The sequence below is a fragment of the Microcaecilia unicolor genome, chromosome 6, assembly GCF_901765095.1.
Source record: "Microcaecilia unicolor chromosome 6, aMicUni1.1, whole genome shotgun sequence".
NCBI lineage: Eukaryota > Metazoa > Chordata > Amphibia > Gymnophiona > Siphonopidae > Microcaecilia > Microcaecilia unicolor.
This window is the reverse complement of record NC_044036.1, coordinates 192,261,180-192,280,321: the sequence shown is the minus strand read 5'-3', so window position 1 is coordinate 192,280,321 and position 19,142 is coordinate 192,261,180. Positions and strand designations below refer to the sequence as shown.

At 39.0% G+C, this 19,142-nt stretch overlaps 1 protein-coding gene across 1 annotated transcript in view; it reads left to right on the top strand.

Annotated features, from left to right (window-relative positions):
* LOC115472284 (cyclin-dependent kinase 17-like) overlaps window positions 1-19,142 on the top strand; it is a 382,263-nt gene that overhangs the window by 75,575 nt on the left and 287,546 nt on the right. Inside the window, exon 3 of the mRNA XM_030206503.1 lies at window positions 1,947-2,094. Coding sequence (XP_030062363.1) covers window positions 1,968-2,094 — 127 coding nt within the window. The 5' untranslated portion in view covers window positions 1,947-1,967. The remainder of the gene's footprint in view (window positions 1-1,946; window positions 2,095-19,142) is intronic.

Sequence of the window (19,142 nt, the reverse complement as noted above, 5' to 3'; positions counted from 1 at the left end):
CCGATGAGTTATCATTATTCTTACTAATCCATCTTCTAACACCTTTATTACGAACTGAACCTGAGACCATAGATTTCCTACCATTAAGTGGACACTGAATCACCCTTATATCTCTATGTGTTCAATAATTTTGTTCATAAGAACATAAGAATAGCCATACTGGGTCAGACCAATGGTCCATCTAGCCCAGTATCCTGTTTTCCAAACAGTGGCCAACTCAGGTCACAAGTACCTGGCAGAAACCCAAATCGTGGCAACACTCCATACTACAAATCCCAGGGCAAGCAGTTGCTTCCCATGTCTGTCTCAATAACAGTCTATGGACTTTTCCTCCAGGAATTTGTCCAAACCTTTTTTAAACCCAGATACACTAACTGCTGTTACCACCTCCTCCGGCAGAGTTCCACAGCATGACTATCCGTCGAGTGAAAAAATATTTCCTCCTATTTGTTTTAAAAGTATTTCCATGTAACTTCCCTGAGTGTTTCAGTGTCATTATTTAAAAAGACGTATCTAAGTAGCAGCTGCTACCCACATAAGTCCCACTAAGCCAGATATTCGGTGGTACTATCCGGACAGTGCCGGAGTAGCCTGGAGCAGACAGCAGTTATCCAGGATGTACAATTTTCAACCCTGCTACGCGGATGACTATCTGGATAACTTAGGACAGCAAAAAAAGCTATGCTTGGTGTATCCAGATGAGCTATCTTGATAATGACTGAATATCACAATTACCAGGATAGTGCTGGGTGCTCACTACAATATCTAGATAATCAGTGGCAGCTACTTTCTGGATACTACCACTGAATGTTTGGCTTTTTTGAGGGAACATTAGTGCAAAAAAAACAAAAAGAAAGAAAAAAGAAAAATGCCCTAAATGTGCCACATGAAATCTGGGCTTGGTGCATGGGAAAATCTTGTGTTACACCATGCGAAGCCCAGATTTTAGCGGACTTTAGTAAAAGAGCCCCTTAGAGAAATATTTTTGGGATACATGAGCAAAACGATTACTTTTGAAATAGGGAGTTGCTGAGTCTGCAGTATTTATTTTTCAGCTGATAAATCAAAGGCATTTCGCCTCTATTTTTTATTATTTTATAAGACTGCATTTCTGAAGTAGGCTGTGAAAATTGTAAGGGCCCTGTTTACTAAGCCGCACTGTTTTTAGCACGTGCTAAAAAGTGTGCACTAACACTAACTCCTTACAGTAGTTTCTATCATTTTGCCTGGCATGGACATCAGACTCATCAGTCTGTAGTCTTCTGGGTTATCTCTAGAACCCTTTCTAAAATCTGGTGTAACAACTGACTATGAAGCCAGTAGTGAAATCATAAAGCACCAGAAGATAAGAATTGAAAAAAATAAAGAAAACAAAAGCACTATAGTGAAAAGTCTTTAATAATGTTAAGTTAATTTGCTGGTAGAAAAGTCACCTGCACAAGCCGGCCACATTTCAGTTTATGCCTGCTTCAGGGGCATGTGATGATATCTTAATAGGGAATCTCAAATTTAATTGTCAAGATTTGAAAATGTCCAGCAATGAGATCTAGTCAATTCCTTTCTGCAGTTCAAAGAATCTATGCTGTGTGAGCCGTGTGGGAAGGCCCATTTGCTCAAAAGATTCTTTGCCACCCACATGCATGCTCTTCAGGGAAGACCCCTAGCGGTACTACTCACTAGAAAATTCCCTCCTTTGCTGCCACTCGCCATGCACTAGCACACGTGGAAACAGTCTTCTGGAAGATTCATGGAATAGTCTAAGACCTATTAAGGTAGACCTGAGGAAAGCTACTGCTTATCCATGGGGGGATAGGTAACATGGAATATTGCTATGTTTTGGTATTATGCCAGATATTTGTGATCCAGTATGACAATTCTTATGTCTTAAGTCAAAGCAGGTTACATATTTGGTGTAGGGATTCCAACCTGTCATGTTTTTCTTTCAGGACTGCTCTGTATTGCACTGAATGGATAGAATGAAGATCATCAAGAGGCGGCTCTCCATGTCCTTGCGTAGTAGCCGGCCTGTGGATGACTCTTTATCAGAGCTGGCTGAGCAGATAAACCTGGATGAGAGTGCTGGGAAAGACAATGGTAAGCGCTCTGGTGCTTTGGTTTCGTATTGCTGGTACTGACATGACAGCTTCATTGTGATTCCATCTGCATGGCCTGTGAGGCTTAATCTCTAATGATTCAGCTTTGGAGAAAGCATATGATTAACATGCTGTAACATTATAATCATTGTTTACATTGGCATGTTAACATCTGGGCCCATTACTTACTAGAGATTGGACCACAGGAACTGAAAAGTCTTCCATTTCTTTACAATGATTTTCTTGCTGTTCTGTTACGGTAGAAATACATTTAATTTTTCTCATGGAATCTGAATTTTGAAGTTGCTAGTAGTTTTGTTGAATTATTCTAGTGTCTATAGTATATTGGCTGGCTTTTAGTATTTGGATGCAAGAGAAATCTAACTGACATTGTTCTTCATTTTGCAATTTCATGTGCTAATGATTGTGATGCAGGAGGTGGTAGATTATAATTTCATATCTGGGTTTGATATTTATTTATTTATATTCCACCTAAACACTAGGTGGATCACAATAAAACATCCATAAAAATTTATACATACTCAATATCAACATTAGACATAAAACAAAAAAAAATGCAAAACTTTCCCACACTGGTGTAAACTTTAACTGGATAAATTTCTGCCTCTTTTCCCTCATTGGTAGCGATGACTTATCTTGGTTAGAAGAAAAAATGTTTATTAAGTTGTTAAATTTAGTAATTGTGAGCACCTTGCTTGTATGAATTAAAGTAAGTTCTCTCTTATGATTAAGTCTAACTACAGTCAAACCAGTTTAATATCACATTCAACGGATTGTTCAAATCATGTGACATTAAGCAGAGTTGACATTTACAGGAATAGACATGTACAGTGTACTAAAAGGAGAGAAGGCAGACCCAGAGGTTTGTTTTCATATTTCAGCTTTTATTCAATGGAGTTGACATGCTATACAGTACACGAAAGGGTGGTAACATTCAAATCAAATACACTGATCTGCAGCAGAAAAAAAATTGTGTGATTTATACGCTGTTAATTAAGAAGTTCTGAATACAAGCTATAACATTGGAAACATCCTCCTGTATATCTGTCAATCTAAAGAAATGATCACTGTTACACTTGCCCAGTCTGTGACTGCTTTCAAAATGGTATGTGCTTTTATTGGCAAAGGTTGTTTTTTCTATTTCATCTTCAACACATTTTGCATCCTCCAGAGCACAGCTGTCATTGCTTTTGCAGCAACTTGCAGCAATTTCTTCAATGGACTATGTTTCTGTTCTGATCATCAGCTATTACAAATTGTTCACATATCACTGAACCATTCGAAATTGCAGACCACTCCTCATCGCTCAGTATGGGTAAAAGCTTATTAGTTTTGATTGTGCCACTAACATTTTCAGGCGCTTGTGATGAATCAAACTGTGCATTGCAAAAACAGTTGTTGATCGTCACCTGGCTAATTGAATTCCATGCAGCATGCTTGAAGTCGATGGCAATTTTGACATCAATGTAAGCTGATCTCTACTGTTCAATTGCATGCAGAATATACTGCACAATTTGCTTTCTGTATTGTTGCTTGAATGCATAAATGATACACTGGTCACAAGGTTGAATCACACTGATTGTGTCTGTTGGCAGAAAGACTAGCTAGCATTGTTGCAGTCAGGTTACTGATGTCAGTGTGCGCAACCACCCTGTCTTCAAATAGTTATTTATTTATTTATTTATTGCATTTGTATTCCACATTTTCCCACCTATTTGCGGGCTCAGTGTGGCTTACAATACATTGTGAATGATGGAAATACAATTTGTTACAGTACGATTATGGGTTCCATTGTGAGGAGTTAGGGGAAGACAAAGTCAAAGTCAAAATATCATTTGGGGAATAGAACAATGGAATTTAACAATGGGGAAATGATAGGGCGATAGAACAAATAGCATGAGAACATTAGGGTAAAACAATTTTATCTGTGGTAGAGTTTTAAGTGTGGTTAGGGTATGGGGAAAGAGAATTCAGAAGAGAGTGTATTGATGCATTTTATTAGTGTGTATGGACTTCATGTGTTTTGATCCTTGTGATACATTTTCTCAAAGAGATGAGTCTTCAATAGTTTTGCAGAAGTTGGTTAATTCGTAGATCATTTTCAAGTTGCGTGGTAGTGTATTCCAGAATTGCATGCTCATATAAGAGAAGGTTGATGCATGCAGTACTTTGTATTTTATGCCTTTGCACTTAGGGAAGTGGAGATTGAGGAAAGTTCGTGATGATCTTTTAGCGTTTCTGGGTGGCAGGTCTATTAAATCAGACATGTATGCAGGGGCTTCACCGTGAATGATTTTGTGAACTAAGGTGCATACTTTAAAGGTGATACATTCCTTGAGTGGGAGCCAGTGTAGTTTCTCACGTAAGGGTTTTGCACTTTCGTATTTTGGTTTTCCGAAGATGAGTCTGGCTGCTGTATTCTGGGCTGTTTGAAGTTTCCTCAATATTTGCTCTTTACAGCCTGCATATAGTGAGTTGCAGTAGTCCAGATGACTGAGTACGAGTGATTGCACTAGGCTGCGGAAGACAGATCTTGGAAAGAATGGTTTTATTCTTTTCAGTTTCCACATGGAGTAAAACATCTTTTTGGTTGTGTTGTTCGCGTCAGTCTCAAGTGTTAGGTGGCGGTCGATAGTGACTCCAAGGATCTTTAAAGTTTCTGAGATTGGCAGATTTAGTTTAGGTGTGTTAATAGCGGTAAATTTATTTGTGTTGTATTGGGAGGTAAGTATGAGGCATTGAGTTTTTTCTGCGTTCAGTTTCAATCGGAATGCATCTGCCCAGGTGTTCATGATGTGTAGACTTTGGTTGATTTCATTGGAGATTTCATTAATGTCTTGTTTGAAAGGAATATATATCGTTACATCATCGGCATATATGTATGAGTTAAGGTTATGGTTTGATAGAAGTTTTGCTAAGGGGATCATCATTAGGTTGAAAATAGTTGGCGAGAGGGGGGATCCCTGTGGTACTCCACACTCAGGTGTCCATGCAGCAGACGTAGTTGAATTTGATGTGACCTGATATGAGCGTAAGGTTAAGAACCCCTTGAACCAGTTTAGGACATTGCCTCCGATGCCAAAATATTCAAGTATGTGTAATAGGATTCCGTGGTCAACCATGTCAAAGGCACTTGACATGTCAAATTGTAAGAGGAGTACATTGGTGCCGGTTGCAATCATTTGTTTAAATTTGGTCATTAGGGTAATTAATACTGTTTCGGTTCTGTGATTTGACTGGAATCCTGACTGGGCATCATGCAGTATTGAGAACTTGTTGAGATAGTTTGTGAGTTGTTTGGTTACCATCCCTTCAGTTATTTTGGTTATTAGTGGTATAGATGCTACTGGTCTGTAGTTAGTTATTTCGCTTGCGTTTTTCTTTGTGTCTTTAGGTATTGGGGTAAGATTTTTCCTTTTTCCTTCGGGAAAAGTCCGTTTTGTAGCATGAAGTTCACGTGGTTCGTTAGGTCTATTATGAATTGTTGAGGAGCTGATTTCATGAGGTTGTTTGGGCAAATATCTAGTTTGCATTGGGATTTGGCAAATTCTTTGAGCGTTTTGGAGATGAGGTCCTCTGACAGTGATTTGAATTCGGTCCAGATCCTGTCTGCTGGATATATTCCGTCTTCTGGGTCTAGACAGTTTAGGAGTGTGGTGTATTTAGTAGGGCTGGTGGGTATTTTAAGTCGTAGTTGTATGATTTTCTTCTTGAAGTATTTCGCGAGGTCGTCGACCCCTGGTATATCTTTGCTGTTGTTTGTAACTGGTGTGGTGTCTAGCAGCTTATTTACAAGGTAGAAGAGTTTGTGTGTGTCTTTGTAGTTTGGTCCGATCATTGTTTTGTAGTGTAGTCTTTTAGTCTGTTTTATGGTATATTTGTATTTCCTCAGAAGTGATTTCCAGGTATTCAGTGTGTGTTCATCTTTCTTTTTGTTCCATGCGCGTTCTAGTTTTCTGACTTGTGTTTTGAGTTTTTTCAGCTCTTCGGTGAACCATGGATTTGATTTTTTTCTATTTGATGTTCTGGTTTGCATTGGGGCAATTGTGTCTAATGTTGTCTTACATATGTCATCCCATTCTTGGAGGAATTGAATGGTGTCTGTGTTTGTTGACCATTTGTTTTGGTAGACCTGTTGCCAGAATGTTGTGGGGTCTATTTTTCCTCTCGTGGAGTATGTTGTTCGTTCATGTTTGTTGACTGCGTTTCTGTGTATTTTTTGCCAGTGGAGGGAGATATATGCTTTATGGTGGTCTGTCCATGATGTGGGTGTCCATTTTGTGTCTGTAAGTAGGAGAGTTGAGTCTGGGTTGAATTTGTGTGTAATGATGTCTAGTGTGTGTCCTTTCTTGTGTGTTGGTTGAGTGTTTGGTGCGTGTAAATCCCAGAGTTTTAAGAATTCTTTGCACTCTTGTGTGCCTGTTGAGGTGTCGACTTCGAGGTGTAGGTTGATGTCTCCTATTATGAGGATGTTTGAGGCCGAGACACATGTGTTGGAGATGAAGTCCATGAGTTGCGTCTGGGAGTCTTTCCATTTTCCTGGTGGCCTGTAGAATAGGATTGCGTTGAGGTGTCCTTGTAAGTTCGGATGGGAGATTCTTGTCGAGGCAATTTTGTTGCATGTTTGTTTGCCTTGAGCTCACTGGAAGGCTTTTGACATTTTTGAAACAGTGTAGATTTTGTTATTTTTCCTATTGCAAGCAGTGGGCACTTGTCAGTACATGATATGATGCAGCCAATTGTCGGTCTGGTAACAGTTTGTAAAAGACACCAGTTCCATCTATGTTGAACACATCATCTGGTCTTTAGCCCTCCATTATTTTTGGCAAACGGAAAAGTCAATCATTCACTGCCTCCTGCTCTACACTGGCACACTCATCAGCAGCAACCTTGAACACGATGTTATGGCATTTTTTTAAAGCATTCAAGGAATCAATTTGAGCATTTCCCTTCAGGTAAGCCCATCTCTTTAGCCAGATGTTCAGAAACCTCAGTTTTGCCCACTGTTTTCCAACTTCTTCCAGATGTTCCCATACAGAAAGCAATTCCTTGAGGTAATCCCCTATCTGAACAAATTTAGTTTTTTTTTAAATCTAGAACCATCTGGTGATCACTGGGTGCCAGATGATCACCTACTATAACATTCAATTCCATTGCTTATATCTCGCTTAAATCAGCCAAGGAATCAAAGTGGGTTACATAAAAAAATAAGAAAAGGAACCCTAATATTTGTCAAACAGGAATATTATTCCAAATTTTTCAAGATTGGTACACAAATTTTATGGATTTGTTATATCGCACATTAACAGATGGAAAACCAAGTCTTAAAAAAGAGGTAGAATGAACCATCATTCTGCCTGAAGGATAAGTTAATAACTGACTGTGAGAAACCATGCAACTACGTGTAAAGATCTTATACACTAAACAAGCCACTTTGAAGTCTACTCGAGCCTTCAATGGTAGCCAATTAAGTTCTCTTAAAATAGGTGACACCTGATCATATTTCTTACATCCAAATATCAATCTAGCTGCAGTGTTTTGCAACAACTGTAGTTGACTTAGCAAATTTTGATGTATACCAGCATACAGAGCGCTGCAATAATCAATATGAGAAAGAATTATCATTTGTACATCACACAAAACTTAAGAATGCATTGACGTGAATTAAAATATATTCTTTTTCACATGGTATTTATCTGACATTAGTTGTGTATCAAGTACAATACCCAATACTCATGATGATGTTTCAAACTTATGTATCTCTTCTGAATTTAAAATAATAGTTCTTGGCATATCCAATAATATATTGCAAAAATAGAGTAATTTTGTTTTATCTGTATTAAGCTTTAGATAATTTTTCAGATTTTGTGTCTTATTTATACAATTTAGTCTCAGTTTATGACCCTCTTTGAATCCAGAAGTTATTGGAGCTAATATGAAAATACCATCCCCATAAGAAGAAACATAAAGGATTCAAATAAGACCCCAATGAAAAATTGGGGACAAAGATGACCCATGCAGAACTCCTTAATTAGGTGACCAACTACTGGAAAAGATATTATTCTTTTTAACTCTATACCTTCTGTTTTTCAAGAAACCTCAAAACCAGTTAAGAACTGTCCCAGACAGTCCTAGTTCACTTAGGGCCCTGTATACTAAGCCGCGCTAACGTTTTTTTGGCTCATGCTAAATGCTAGATTCACCCATATATTCCTATGGATGACTTAGCATTTAGCACATGGTAATCAGTGTGCACTAAAAACGCTAACATGCCCTTAGCACTGCTTAGTAGACAGGGCCCTTAGCTTACTCAACAATGCAACACTGTCTACAGTGTCAGAAGCACCAGATATTTCAAATTGGAGTAGGACAGATGGTATCTTTTGACTTAGAAACCATTTCACCGTCGACACTAAAGTCAACAGCAATGTACTATGCACGGGTCTAAAAGCATATTGTGTATCATGCAAACATAGAAATTTATCCAAATAAATCATTGTTTGAGTTACAACCAAAGATTCAACACATTAGCCATCCATAGTATAATTGCTAGTGGATTAAAATGGAAGGAAATTGTTAAACCTGCTCCTTCTGATTTTGGAATAGGTGTTAGGAGAAATAATTCTAACTCAGAAGGAAATATTCCTTCCCTAAGCAGTGAATTAACAAAAATAGTTAACCAACCTACTACTTCCTTAGGGACACTCTTTAACAAATAAGAGAGGCAATAATCATGCAAATAAGATTTTTTAGTGAGAGACTCTAATTTAGCTAATACCTCGCTATCCTGAATTATTTGAAATGAGGTCCATGTTTGATCAACTGGGATATCACTTCTACTCTCAGTATCATATACAGTAACTGCACCTGGCAGAGAAGATCTAATTTTCTCTACCTTATCTCCACAAAATTTGCTGTGTTTCAGGAATTGCAGTAATCTTTGTAGTATTGGGAAGACCATTAAATATCCTAAAACGCATCTTCATGTTGGAATTATCATCATCTATTAACTTTTTATAATATAACCTCTTACCTTCTGCAATCACTGATTAATAAGTTTTAATAGAAGATCACCATCATTTTTTTAAATCTGGAAATAATGTGACTTATTCCAAGGGGGTTGTTTACTAAAACTTAACTTGAGTTATCTGCAGCAGGGCCCATTTTATTCCTATGGGTCCTGCTGCAGATAACTCGAGCTAAGCTTTAGTTAAAAAAAAAAAAAAAAACCCCTAAGCCTTTTTAAATTTTCTACATGTTTTTTTTTCAATTCTCTTAAATGATTTGAATACCATGCTGGCTTAATTCTCCTTGATTTTAATTTTGCCTGTACATAAGTATTGCCACACTGGAACAGAGCAAAGGTCCATCAAGCCCAGCATCCTGTTTCCAACAGTGGCCAATCCAGGTCACAAATACCTGGCAAGATCCCAAAAAAGTACAAAACATTTTATGCCAATTATCCCAGAAATAAGCAGTGGATTTTCCCCAAGTCCATTTTAATAATGGTCTATGGACTTTTCCTTTAGGAAGCCATCCAAATGTTTTTTAAACCCCACTAAGTTAACTGCCTTTACCACATTCTCTGGCAAAGCATTCCAGAGTTTAATTACACGTTGAGTGAAGAAACATTTTCTCCAATTCGTTTTAAATTTACTACTTTTGCAGCTTCATTGCATTCCCCCTAGTCCTAGTATTTTTGGAAAGAGTAAACAGACGTTTCACATCTACCCATTCCACTCCACTCATTATTTTATAGACCTCTATCATATCTCCCCTCAGCAGTCTTTTCGCCAAGCTGAAGAGCCCTAGCCACTTTAGCCTTTCCTCTTCTGGGAATTGATAAAAGCATCAAAAACTCTCCTATTCCATTCCTTGAGCACTACACCTGGTGTTGTCACCCATAATCTAAGTTATTTTGAATATACGTAATTCCAGAATTTGTCCTCTTCAGTCTTTGTTTGAGGACACAAATTCTAAGCTAATTGTTGTCTTATCGCTTGAGAAGAAAAATAAAGTGTAAACTTAGCAATGTAGTGATCTGTCCAGAGAACCTGTGACCAATCTCCCTCTGCTTAGATGATACAGCAACTAAATCTAGAGTATGATCCTTCTCATAAATTGGACTACTGTTCTCAAACTTATATTGCAAAGATTCTAAAAAACCTAATAAACAAGATGTATCAACACTCTTTTCTTCATCAAGATGAAAATTCATATCACCCAATAACAATATATATGAAAATGTGTAGAAAACTGTGTTATTAAATCAAAAAACTTTTCTTGAACAGAAGACCAACTACCTGGGTGTCTGTGTATCAAAGTTATTCCTAATGAACCAACCATAAAATCTATCTGAGTTTGACAGACATGGAGGGGCATTTTCGAAAGGGACGTCCAAGTTGCGATTTGGAAGTCCTTGCAAAATATTCGAATCCAGGGGCGGGGAAACCTGTATTTTCGAAACAAAATGGACGTCCGTCTTTCATTTCGAAAATATCATCAGGGACGTCCAAATCCTTGAATTTAGCTGTCCCTAGATTTGGACGTCCCTAGACATGGACATTTCTGATTTTTGGCAATTTTTGAAACCAAAGACGTCCATGTCAGAAATGACCAAATGCAAACCATTTGGTCATGGGAGGAGCCAGCATTTGTAGTGTACTGGTCCCCCTGATATGCCAGGACACCAACCAGGCACCCAAGGGGGGCACTGCAGTGGACTTCATAAATTGCTCCCAGGAACATAACTCCCTTACCTTGTGTGCTGAGTCCCCCCCCAAACCCCCAAAACCCACTACCCACAACTGTACACCACTACCATAGCCCTAAGGGGTGAAGGGGGGCACCTAGATGTGGGTACAGTGGGTTTGTGGTGGGTTTTGGAGGGCTCGCTGTTTCCTCCACAAATGTAACAGGTAGGGGGGGATGGGGATGGGTCTGCCTGTCTGAAGTGCACTGAACCCACTAAAATTGCTCCAGGGACCTGCATGCTGCTGCTGTCATGGACCTGAGTATGACATCTGAAGCTGGCAAAGAGGCTGGCACAAAATATTTTGAAATATGTTTTTTGAGGGTGGGAGGGATTGGTGACCCCTGGGGGAGTAAGGGGAGGGTATCCCTGATTCCCTCTGGTGGTCATCTGGTAATTTCAGACACCTTTTTGTGCCTTAGTCATAAGAAAAACAGGTGCAGGTGAAAACGTCCAAGTGCTTGTCAGGGACATCCTTGTTTTTTTCGATTATGGGTCAAGGACGTCCAAGTGTTAGGCCTTCGCTACGCCTCCGACACACCCCCTTGAATTTTGGCCATCCTTGCGACGGAGTGCAGTTGAAGACGTCCTAAATTGAGCTTCGATTATACTGATTTGGACGTCCCTGGGAGAAGGACGTCCATCTTCCAAATTATGTCAAAAGATGGACATCCTTCTCTTTCGAAAATGAGCCCGATAATCTCTAAACCAGGAACAAATATCAATTCAACTAGTCTCAGATCTAAAAAAGCTTTGACTATTAAACACAAACCACCACCTTTTTTCTTCATTCTAGGACTGTTTAAAACGTTATACCCTGAGGAACATAAACTAACCAACATAGGACTATTTTTATCTGTAATCCAAGTTTTGTTTATAGCCAGCCCTACGTTTGGTTCTTCTATCATCTCCTTTAAGATGGTTAATTTGTTACAGATCTAACAACAAGGAACAGGCTGTAACATCACTTCTCACAGTGTAATCTGTTGAAACTTTCTGTAAAGTTCTGTTTCTGAACTCATTCCCTTTACTTCCAGGTTTCTTATAAGGTTTATTGCCAACTATCACTTCTAGTGAATTAATACCACAAGTTTGCTAGTCTATTGGATCAAAAAATAGTTTAGTCCCTGCTTCTACTCTTGATTTCCGTGAGCTTTATACGTACAGGTAAAGTAAAATATTAATTATTCCTCCTCTCAAACAATTCATTAATACCTTTTACCTCTCTCAGGCAGATAGAATATATATTAACAATAAACACTCTCCCCATTAGTAAGCATTAAGTCCAGTTTTGCCCCTTCTCTTGTGGGTTCCATTACCAAATGCTGAAATAGCTCCCCCTGTAGAGAATCCAGGATTTGCCTTCTTCTAAAGGGTCCCGCAATAGAGATAGCTCAATCAACATCTGGCATTATAATGTCACCTGTTAGTAGAACTTCCCCTTTCAGAGCTATATTTTTAATGTCTTCAATTAAATCTCTGTCCATTTCTTCTGTCTATGACGGAGGGCCTGTATTATTTACCCATTTTGATATTTATCAACCCATTTGGGGTTCTTTTTTTTACTTTGTAATCTGCTTTGCACTGTTAGGTTAAAAGTGGAAGAGAAATGGTTTAATACAATATAATACAACAGTGTAAATACATTTGCCATTCCCTCTTTCCATGTAACATATAATTTATTTATTTGTTTCATTTGTATCCCACATTTTCCCACCTATTTGCAGGCTCAATGTGGCTTACAATGTTCTGTTATGGTATTCGCCATTCCAGAGTAAAAGTTAAGTTGGTGTTACATAGAGAATAGGATGACATGATAACATTAAAATTAAGCAGACAGGCATAGAAAGAAACCAATCAGAGTAAAAGGTTAAGTGGTGATGTGTTGCAGTTACAATTAATAATCGTTATGGTATGCCTTGTTGAAGAGATATGTCTTCAGAGATTTGCGAAAGTTAGATCGTAAATTGTTTTTAAGTGACGTGGTAATGCATTCCACAACTGCGTGCCCGTGTATGAAAAGCTGGACGCATGTGTTAGTCTGTATTTCAGTCCTTTACAGCTGGAATGTGCGGGCCGATCTTTTAGCATTCCTGGGTGGTAAGTCAGCAAGGTCTAACGTGTAGGCCGGGGCATCTCCGTGAATGATTTTATGAACTAGTGTGCAGATCTTGAACGCGATACGTTCTTTAAGTGGTAGCCAGTGCAGCTTCTCTCTTAGTGGTTTTGCACTTTTGTATTTTGTTTTTCCAAATATGAGTCTGGCTGCAGTGTTCTGGGCTGTTTGAAGTTTCTTGATGATTTGCTGTTTGCAGCCAGCATAGAGTGCATTGCAGTAGTCAAGGTGACTCAGCACCATTGACTGTACCAGGTTGCGAAAAATGGCCCTTGGGAAGAAAGGTTTTACTCTTTTAAGTTTCCACATTGAGTGGAACATCTTCTTAGTTGTATTTTTCGCATGACATTCAAGTGTAAGATTTTGATCGATGGTAACTCCAAGAATTTTCAGGGTGTCTGACACGGGAAGGGAAAAGTTTGGTGTGGTTATAGTGGTGAATGTATTTGTGTTGTGTTGTGAAGTGAGTATAAGGCATTATAATAATGCCACTCCTCCTCCCTTTCTTACCCTGGCTTTCCTGAACAGATTATAGCCGGGTATAACTGTGTCCCAGTCATGGTTCTCTGTGAACCATGTTTCTGTGATTACCACAAAATCCAAACTGGCTTCTTAGTAGTATATATATTGTCCAAAACATTTTTTGTCAAGGGAGAGCAAGCTGCACCACCTCCTTAAATAAATCAATATTTATTTATTTATTAGGATTTATTTACCGCCTTTTTGAAGGAATTCACTCAAGGCAGTGTACAGTAAGAATAAATCAAACATGAGCAATAGGCAATTAGAGCAGTAAAAATATTTGAACAATACAAAGTATGGCATGGTATACTACTTGCAATGGCAACACAATATGTACTAGAACATTATAATTGGTAGTGAAGGATAAGGCAAATTTGCAACATATAGATGAGTAAGAAAGTAGGAAGAATTAGAAAGTAAGGTGATTGATTTGAAGAAAGTTGCACGTGAGGTCAAAGAGATGGTTAAATATTATCTCAGCTATTTATAAATGACCTAGAGATGGGAGTAATTAGTGAGGTAATTAAATTTGCTGATGACACAAAGTTATTCAAAGTCGTTAAATCGTGGGAGGATTGTGAAAAGTTACAAGAGGACCTTACGAGACTGGGAGACTGGGCGTCTGCACTTGCTCACATTAAACGTCATCTGCCATTTAAAGTGATGCATGTTGGAAAGAGGAATCCGAATTATAGCTACATCATGCAAGGTTCCACGTTAAGAGTCATGGACCAAGAAAGGGATCTAGGTGTTGTCGTTGATGATAGGTTGAAGCCTTCTGCTCTGTGTGCTGTTGCGGCCAAGAAAGCAAATAGAATGTTAGGTATTATTAGGAACAGTGCGTTTTTTCTAGCAAGAAAAGTGCCAGTACTCAAATGCCAGACCACCCTTCAGGGGTGGGGTGATCACTGAAGGACCTACCCCACAATAGCCAGGCTCCCTGCAACCATAGAATCTATGATAAGGCAGAATTGGTGTATAGAGCCTGAGCTCTTTCATTAAAACTTAGGGACCATGGGTCAATTTTAACAGACAATGGAAAAGGTGCCGGTACTCAGTACCCCCAAGTACCCCCTCAAAAAAAGCCCTGATTAGGAAAGAAATGGAAAACAAAAATGAGGATGTTATAATGCCTTGAATCGCTCCATGGTGCGACCGCACCTCGAGTATTGTGTTCAATTCTGGTCGCCGCATCTCAAAAAAGATATAGTGGAATTAGTAAAGGTGCAGAGAAGGGCGATGAAAATGATAAAGGGGATGGGACGACTTCCCTATGAGGAAAGGCTAAAGCGACTAGAGCTCTTCAGCTTGGAGAAAAGATGACTGAGGCGAGATATGATAGAGATCTGTAAAATAATGAGTGGAGTTGAATGGGTAGATGTGAAGCGTCTGTTTAAGCTTTCCAAAAATACTAGCTGCAGTGGGAATTGAACCCATTTCCCCAGGATCAAAGTCCGTTGAACTAATCACTAGGCTACTTTATGGTGCTGGGGACTATGGGGGAGGGATAGAGATGCTGTAGACCAGGAGGGGTTGAGAGAGAGAGAAGGAGAGAGATGCTGGATAAGATGGGGGAAAGGGAGTAGGGAAGAAGAGAAACAGTTGATACCATGGGTGGGAGGTTGAGAGGGAGAGAGGGGAGGATAGATATATTGGATGCCTTAGGAGGGTAGTAGGATGGTATAGAAGGTTTGGTGGTAGAGGTTGGGCACCCCCAAACTAAAAAGCATTCTTCTTCCCCCGCTTTACCAGATTTGAGGTATTGAATTGCCATGAAAATCAGGCTGAGTCATGTTCTCCAGCGAAGCAAGACTTCTGTCTTCAGCATTCAGACCTTGTGGCGTCTGTGGAAATACGTGTTTCTTGGCATGACAGACAGTACTCCAGGCCATTCAGGGAATGAGAGACAGCTTTAGCCTAACTGAGCCACTGATTCTGGTCTGTGCAGATTGACTTGAGGTATCCCTGACACTGATTTTGCAGGAAGGAAGTTGGAAAACAGCTCCTGCCACTACCATATGCAGAGAATGAGAATCAGGAGCCGCACTAGACAACTTTTGTCACTGGGGTTTGGGTCTCTGTGATATATCAAGATACTGTAAATAAATAAATAAATAAAATAAGTTAAGGTATATGAGGTGGTTGCAGCCACTGTAGTCCCTGCTGCTGGGACATGCAAGAACTGAAAGGCAGTTGCGGGCCATGACAGTATCCCAGGGATGCTTAAGCTAGGATCACTTCTCCCTCCTGTTTGATGGAAAATCACTAAATTAAAAGATAACATAAGATGTAGCAGGGCCATAAGGTGATTTAAAACCTATTTCCTGGAACTTGGTTACTGATAACTGGTGCCTTGTTGCTTTTGTAAAACTAATAAGAGAGATGAAAATTTTTGTCACATTGCCAGCTGATATATTTGCCATTCTGTTCTCGTTTGCTTCATAGTTCGATTGATTCGTTGGAGGGTTCTTTAGGATGCTGAAAAGGCCAGGAAGCAATATGAATAGAATTTGCATTGCTCCAGAGGGTTAGGTGTTTAGATTGAGTCGTAGAAGAGCTTGAATTCATTGCAATGACTTGCTCCTTCAGGTGTGTTCTTTTTTCCTGTAGGTATCTCTTCAGGAAAAGGAAACTCCTTGGGGATACTTCAGTCCTCAGTCCCTGCTTCTTTGAAGTCTGGGTGATGAAGTAATTAAATAGTTTGCAGATCTTGGTAGTAACTGAGCAAACACTTTTGAATTTGAATTTGAATTCTCCTTTTTTTTCTGTTTACTACAAAGATAGAAGCAACATTCAGCAAGTGTTTCTGCCATATTGCTGTATGTTGCTATCCTGCTCCTGTAGCATTGCAGTCTTTTCCCACTAACCTGCTGTTTAACTGTAGTTCACTGGCATTTTCCTGCTTGTTTTTCTTTCATTTCATTCTTTGCCTCTGCATGTGCTTCACTTTCTTGTTCAGTTGATTGAAAGAAGCAAAGCCATTTTTTATCTACTTAAGCTGTAAAAATGGTTTAAAGTATGACAAATACAGCATACAAATGTTTTCTTTAGGACTTGTCTTAATAACATAACCTAAAAATACATTTGGAAGCTTGAAGGGGTAGAGCTGGAGATCTGCTGTGTATAACGTGCCCCTCTGATATATTCTCTGTGATTACAACACTATCCAGAGGAAGCTGTGTGCTACAGAAGCCTTCCAATGTAGACATTTCAGGATGTCTGTTATCCCAGACACATGAGACAAAGCATGCCACAAGCACAGCCGCAGCATTTATTGGGATTCTTTGTTGTCAGTGTTTGTATGTCTGTGTGGATTGTATAGGTTTATATTATTTTCTGAATTATAATAGGACTACAACACGCATAAGAATACTAAAAATTGAGATTGAGCCTGTCAGCCACTTTTCTGACTTGCTCTCCGATCCCCTTCTTAGACAGTCAAGGGAGAATTCTATAACAGAATGCCTGGTAGGAGCCTATTCTATGAAGGAATATAGATACCTATCTTCATTTATTTATTTGCTGCATTTGTATCCCACATTTTCCCACCTCTTTGCAGGCTCAATGTGGCTTACATTATGCCGCAACAGTGAACGCTATTATCGGAATGAGAAATACAGAATATTATTGCGTTAAGGTACAGAAAATGTAGTAGAAATTAGAAATGAGTAGATATACATTCATTTCAGCTCTTTGAGAACAAGGATAAAGTATAAACATTCAATAATATCAATGAGATTAAAGTAAACAAATAAAAAAGAGTTCAATGTCAGCTTGCTCTGGTAAAGTTGTGACGATAGTTCATTGAGACAGGTCCAAATGATAAGACTCTTTGAACAGGTTATTCTTTAATAGTTTCCGGAAGGCTACCAAATCGTGCGTTGCTTTTATGGAACTTGGTAATGCATTCCAAAGTTGCGTGCAGATCTAGGAGAAGCTAGATGCATAAATTGATTTATATTTGAGGCCTTTGCAGTTGGGGTAATGGAGATTCAAGAATGTGCGTGATGATTTTTTTGTATTCCTTGCTGGTAGGTCTATGAGGTCTAACATATAAACCGGGGCCTCGCCATGAACAATTTTATGAACCAGGTTACAGGTTTTGAATGTAATTCGATCTTTTAATGGGAGCCAGTGTAATTTTTCTCTGAGGGGTTTGGCTCTTTCGTATTTCGCTTTTCCAAATATGAGTCTGGCTGCTGTGTTTTGGGCTGTTTGGAATTTCTTAATAATTTGTGCTTTGCATCTGGCATAGATGAAATTGCAATAAATCAATTGGCTCAACACCATTGACTGCACCAAACTGTGGAATACCTCCCTTGGGAAGAAAGGTTTTATCCTTTTGAGTTTCCACATTGCGTGGAACATTTTCTTTTTACATTTTTCACATGACAATCTAGTGTGAGATTTCGATCAATAGTGACTCCCAGAAGTTTCAAGGTGTCTGAAACAGGAAGAATACTAACCTAACCAGATATTAATGTACCTAACATTTAGGCATGATCATTCTTTTCTGTGGACAAGCAGGATAGCCTATTATCACAGATAGATGATGACATCTGATTGAACCCTCGCAGAGATGTAGTCCAGCTTTTAATTTTTCTATAAACTTTTAGCAACCTTCCCTGACTCGTGTAAGTGGTATGGAACCTTTCTCTGTTTCCTTTCCTTTGTTTTTCCTCATTAGTCTCTTAGTTTTTTCAGCATTTTAAAGTGTTATTTTAATTTTCTGTGGCTCTCTGACCCACTTAGGCCTAAACTCTCCAGCCAGTTTATTCTCCTGTTTTTCTGAGAATTGAGCCATTTGATTTTGCTGTGGCTGTTTTTCCTCCAAGGTCTCAAAAAACTCCCAGTGGTTAAAAAAAAAAATCATTCTTGGTGCAGAAAGGTCATTACTGTGACTGACCCTTACAACTGGTGCTTGCCGTACCTTGGACCTGACCACAAGGCCTCTAATTTTAAACTCTGAATGCAGAAAAGGACCCTTAAGAGTCAGTAGGTGCTGCACGAGAGATGTTTTGGTGCTTCTAAGGTTCATTGGAGGCATCGATTCCCATGACTCCCGGAGCTGTACTGGACACTGAGAGCATCTGGTATTGAGGAGATCTCTGCCTACTTCAATTTTGGGTGTCGATCTGCCCATCAAGATTGAGTATCCTCAAATTCCACATCGGGGACACAGCAAGATTCAATGTCATCCAAGTTGGCATTGAGAGATTCCAATGTTGTGTGTCGAACAGAGGTGAAGAAGCATCTACATCAGACCTCCTTGAAGGAACTCCAGGACACTAGTATAGAAGAGAGTGGGATGTTTGACCACAGACAAACACAACCTGGAGAGATGAATGTTTAAAATGCTTGTTTATTGATGAGAAAAGACTCGACACAACCGTTGTGTTTCGGCCGTTAGGTCTGCATCAGGAGTCTACAAAACACATATATAAACATAAACATTTGAATAAAAATACAAACAAAGAACTCAAATATTGAGATACTAAACAGTTATAAGGTGAACAAGGATAAGATGTTACAATAATCGAAAAGCATATGTAAAAATACAGTTGTCAACAATAAAATGTTACTCAAATGTTGAATCTCAAATATACATAAGTATTGAATAAAAACACAAACCATATCT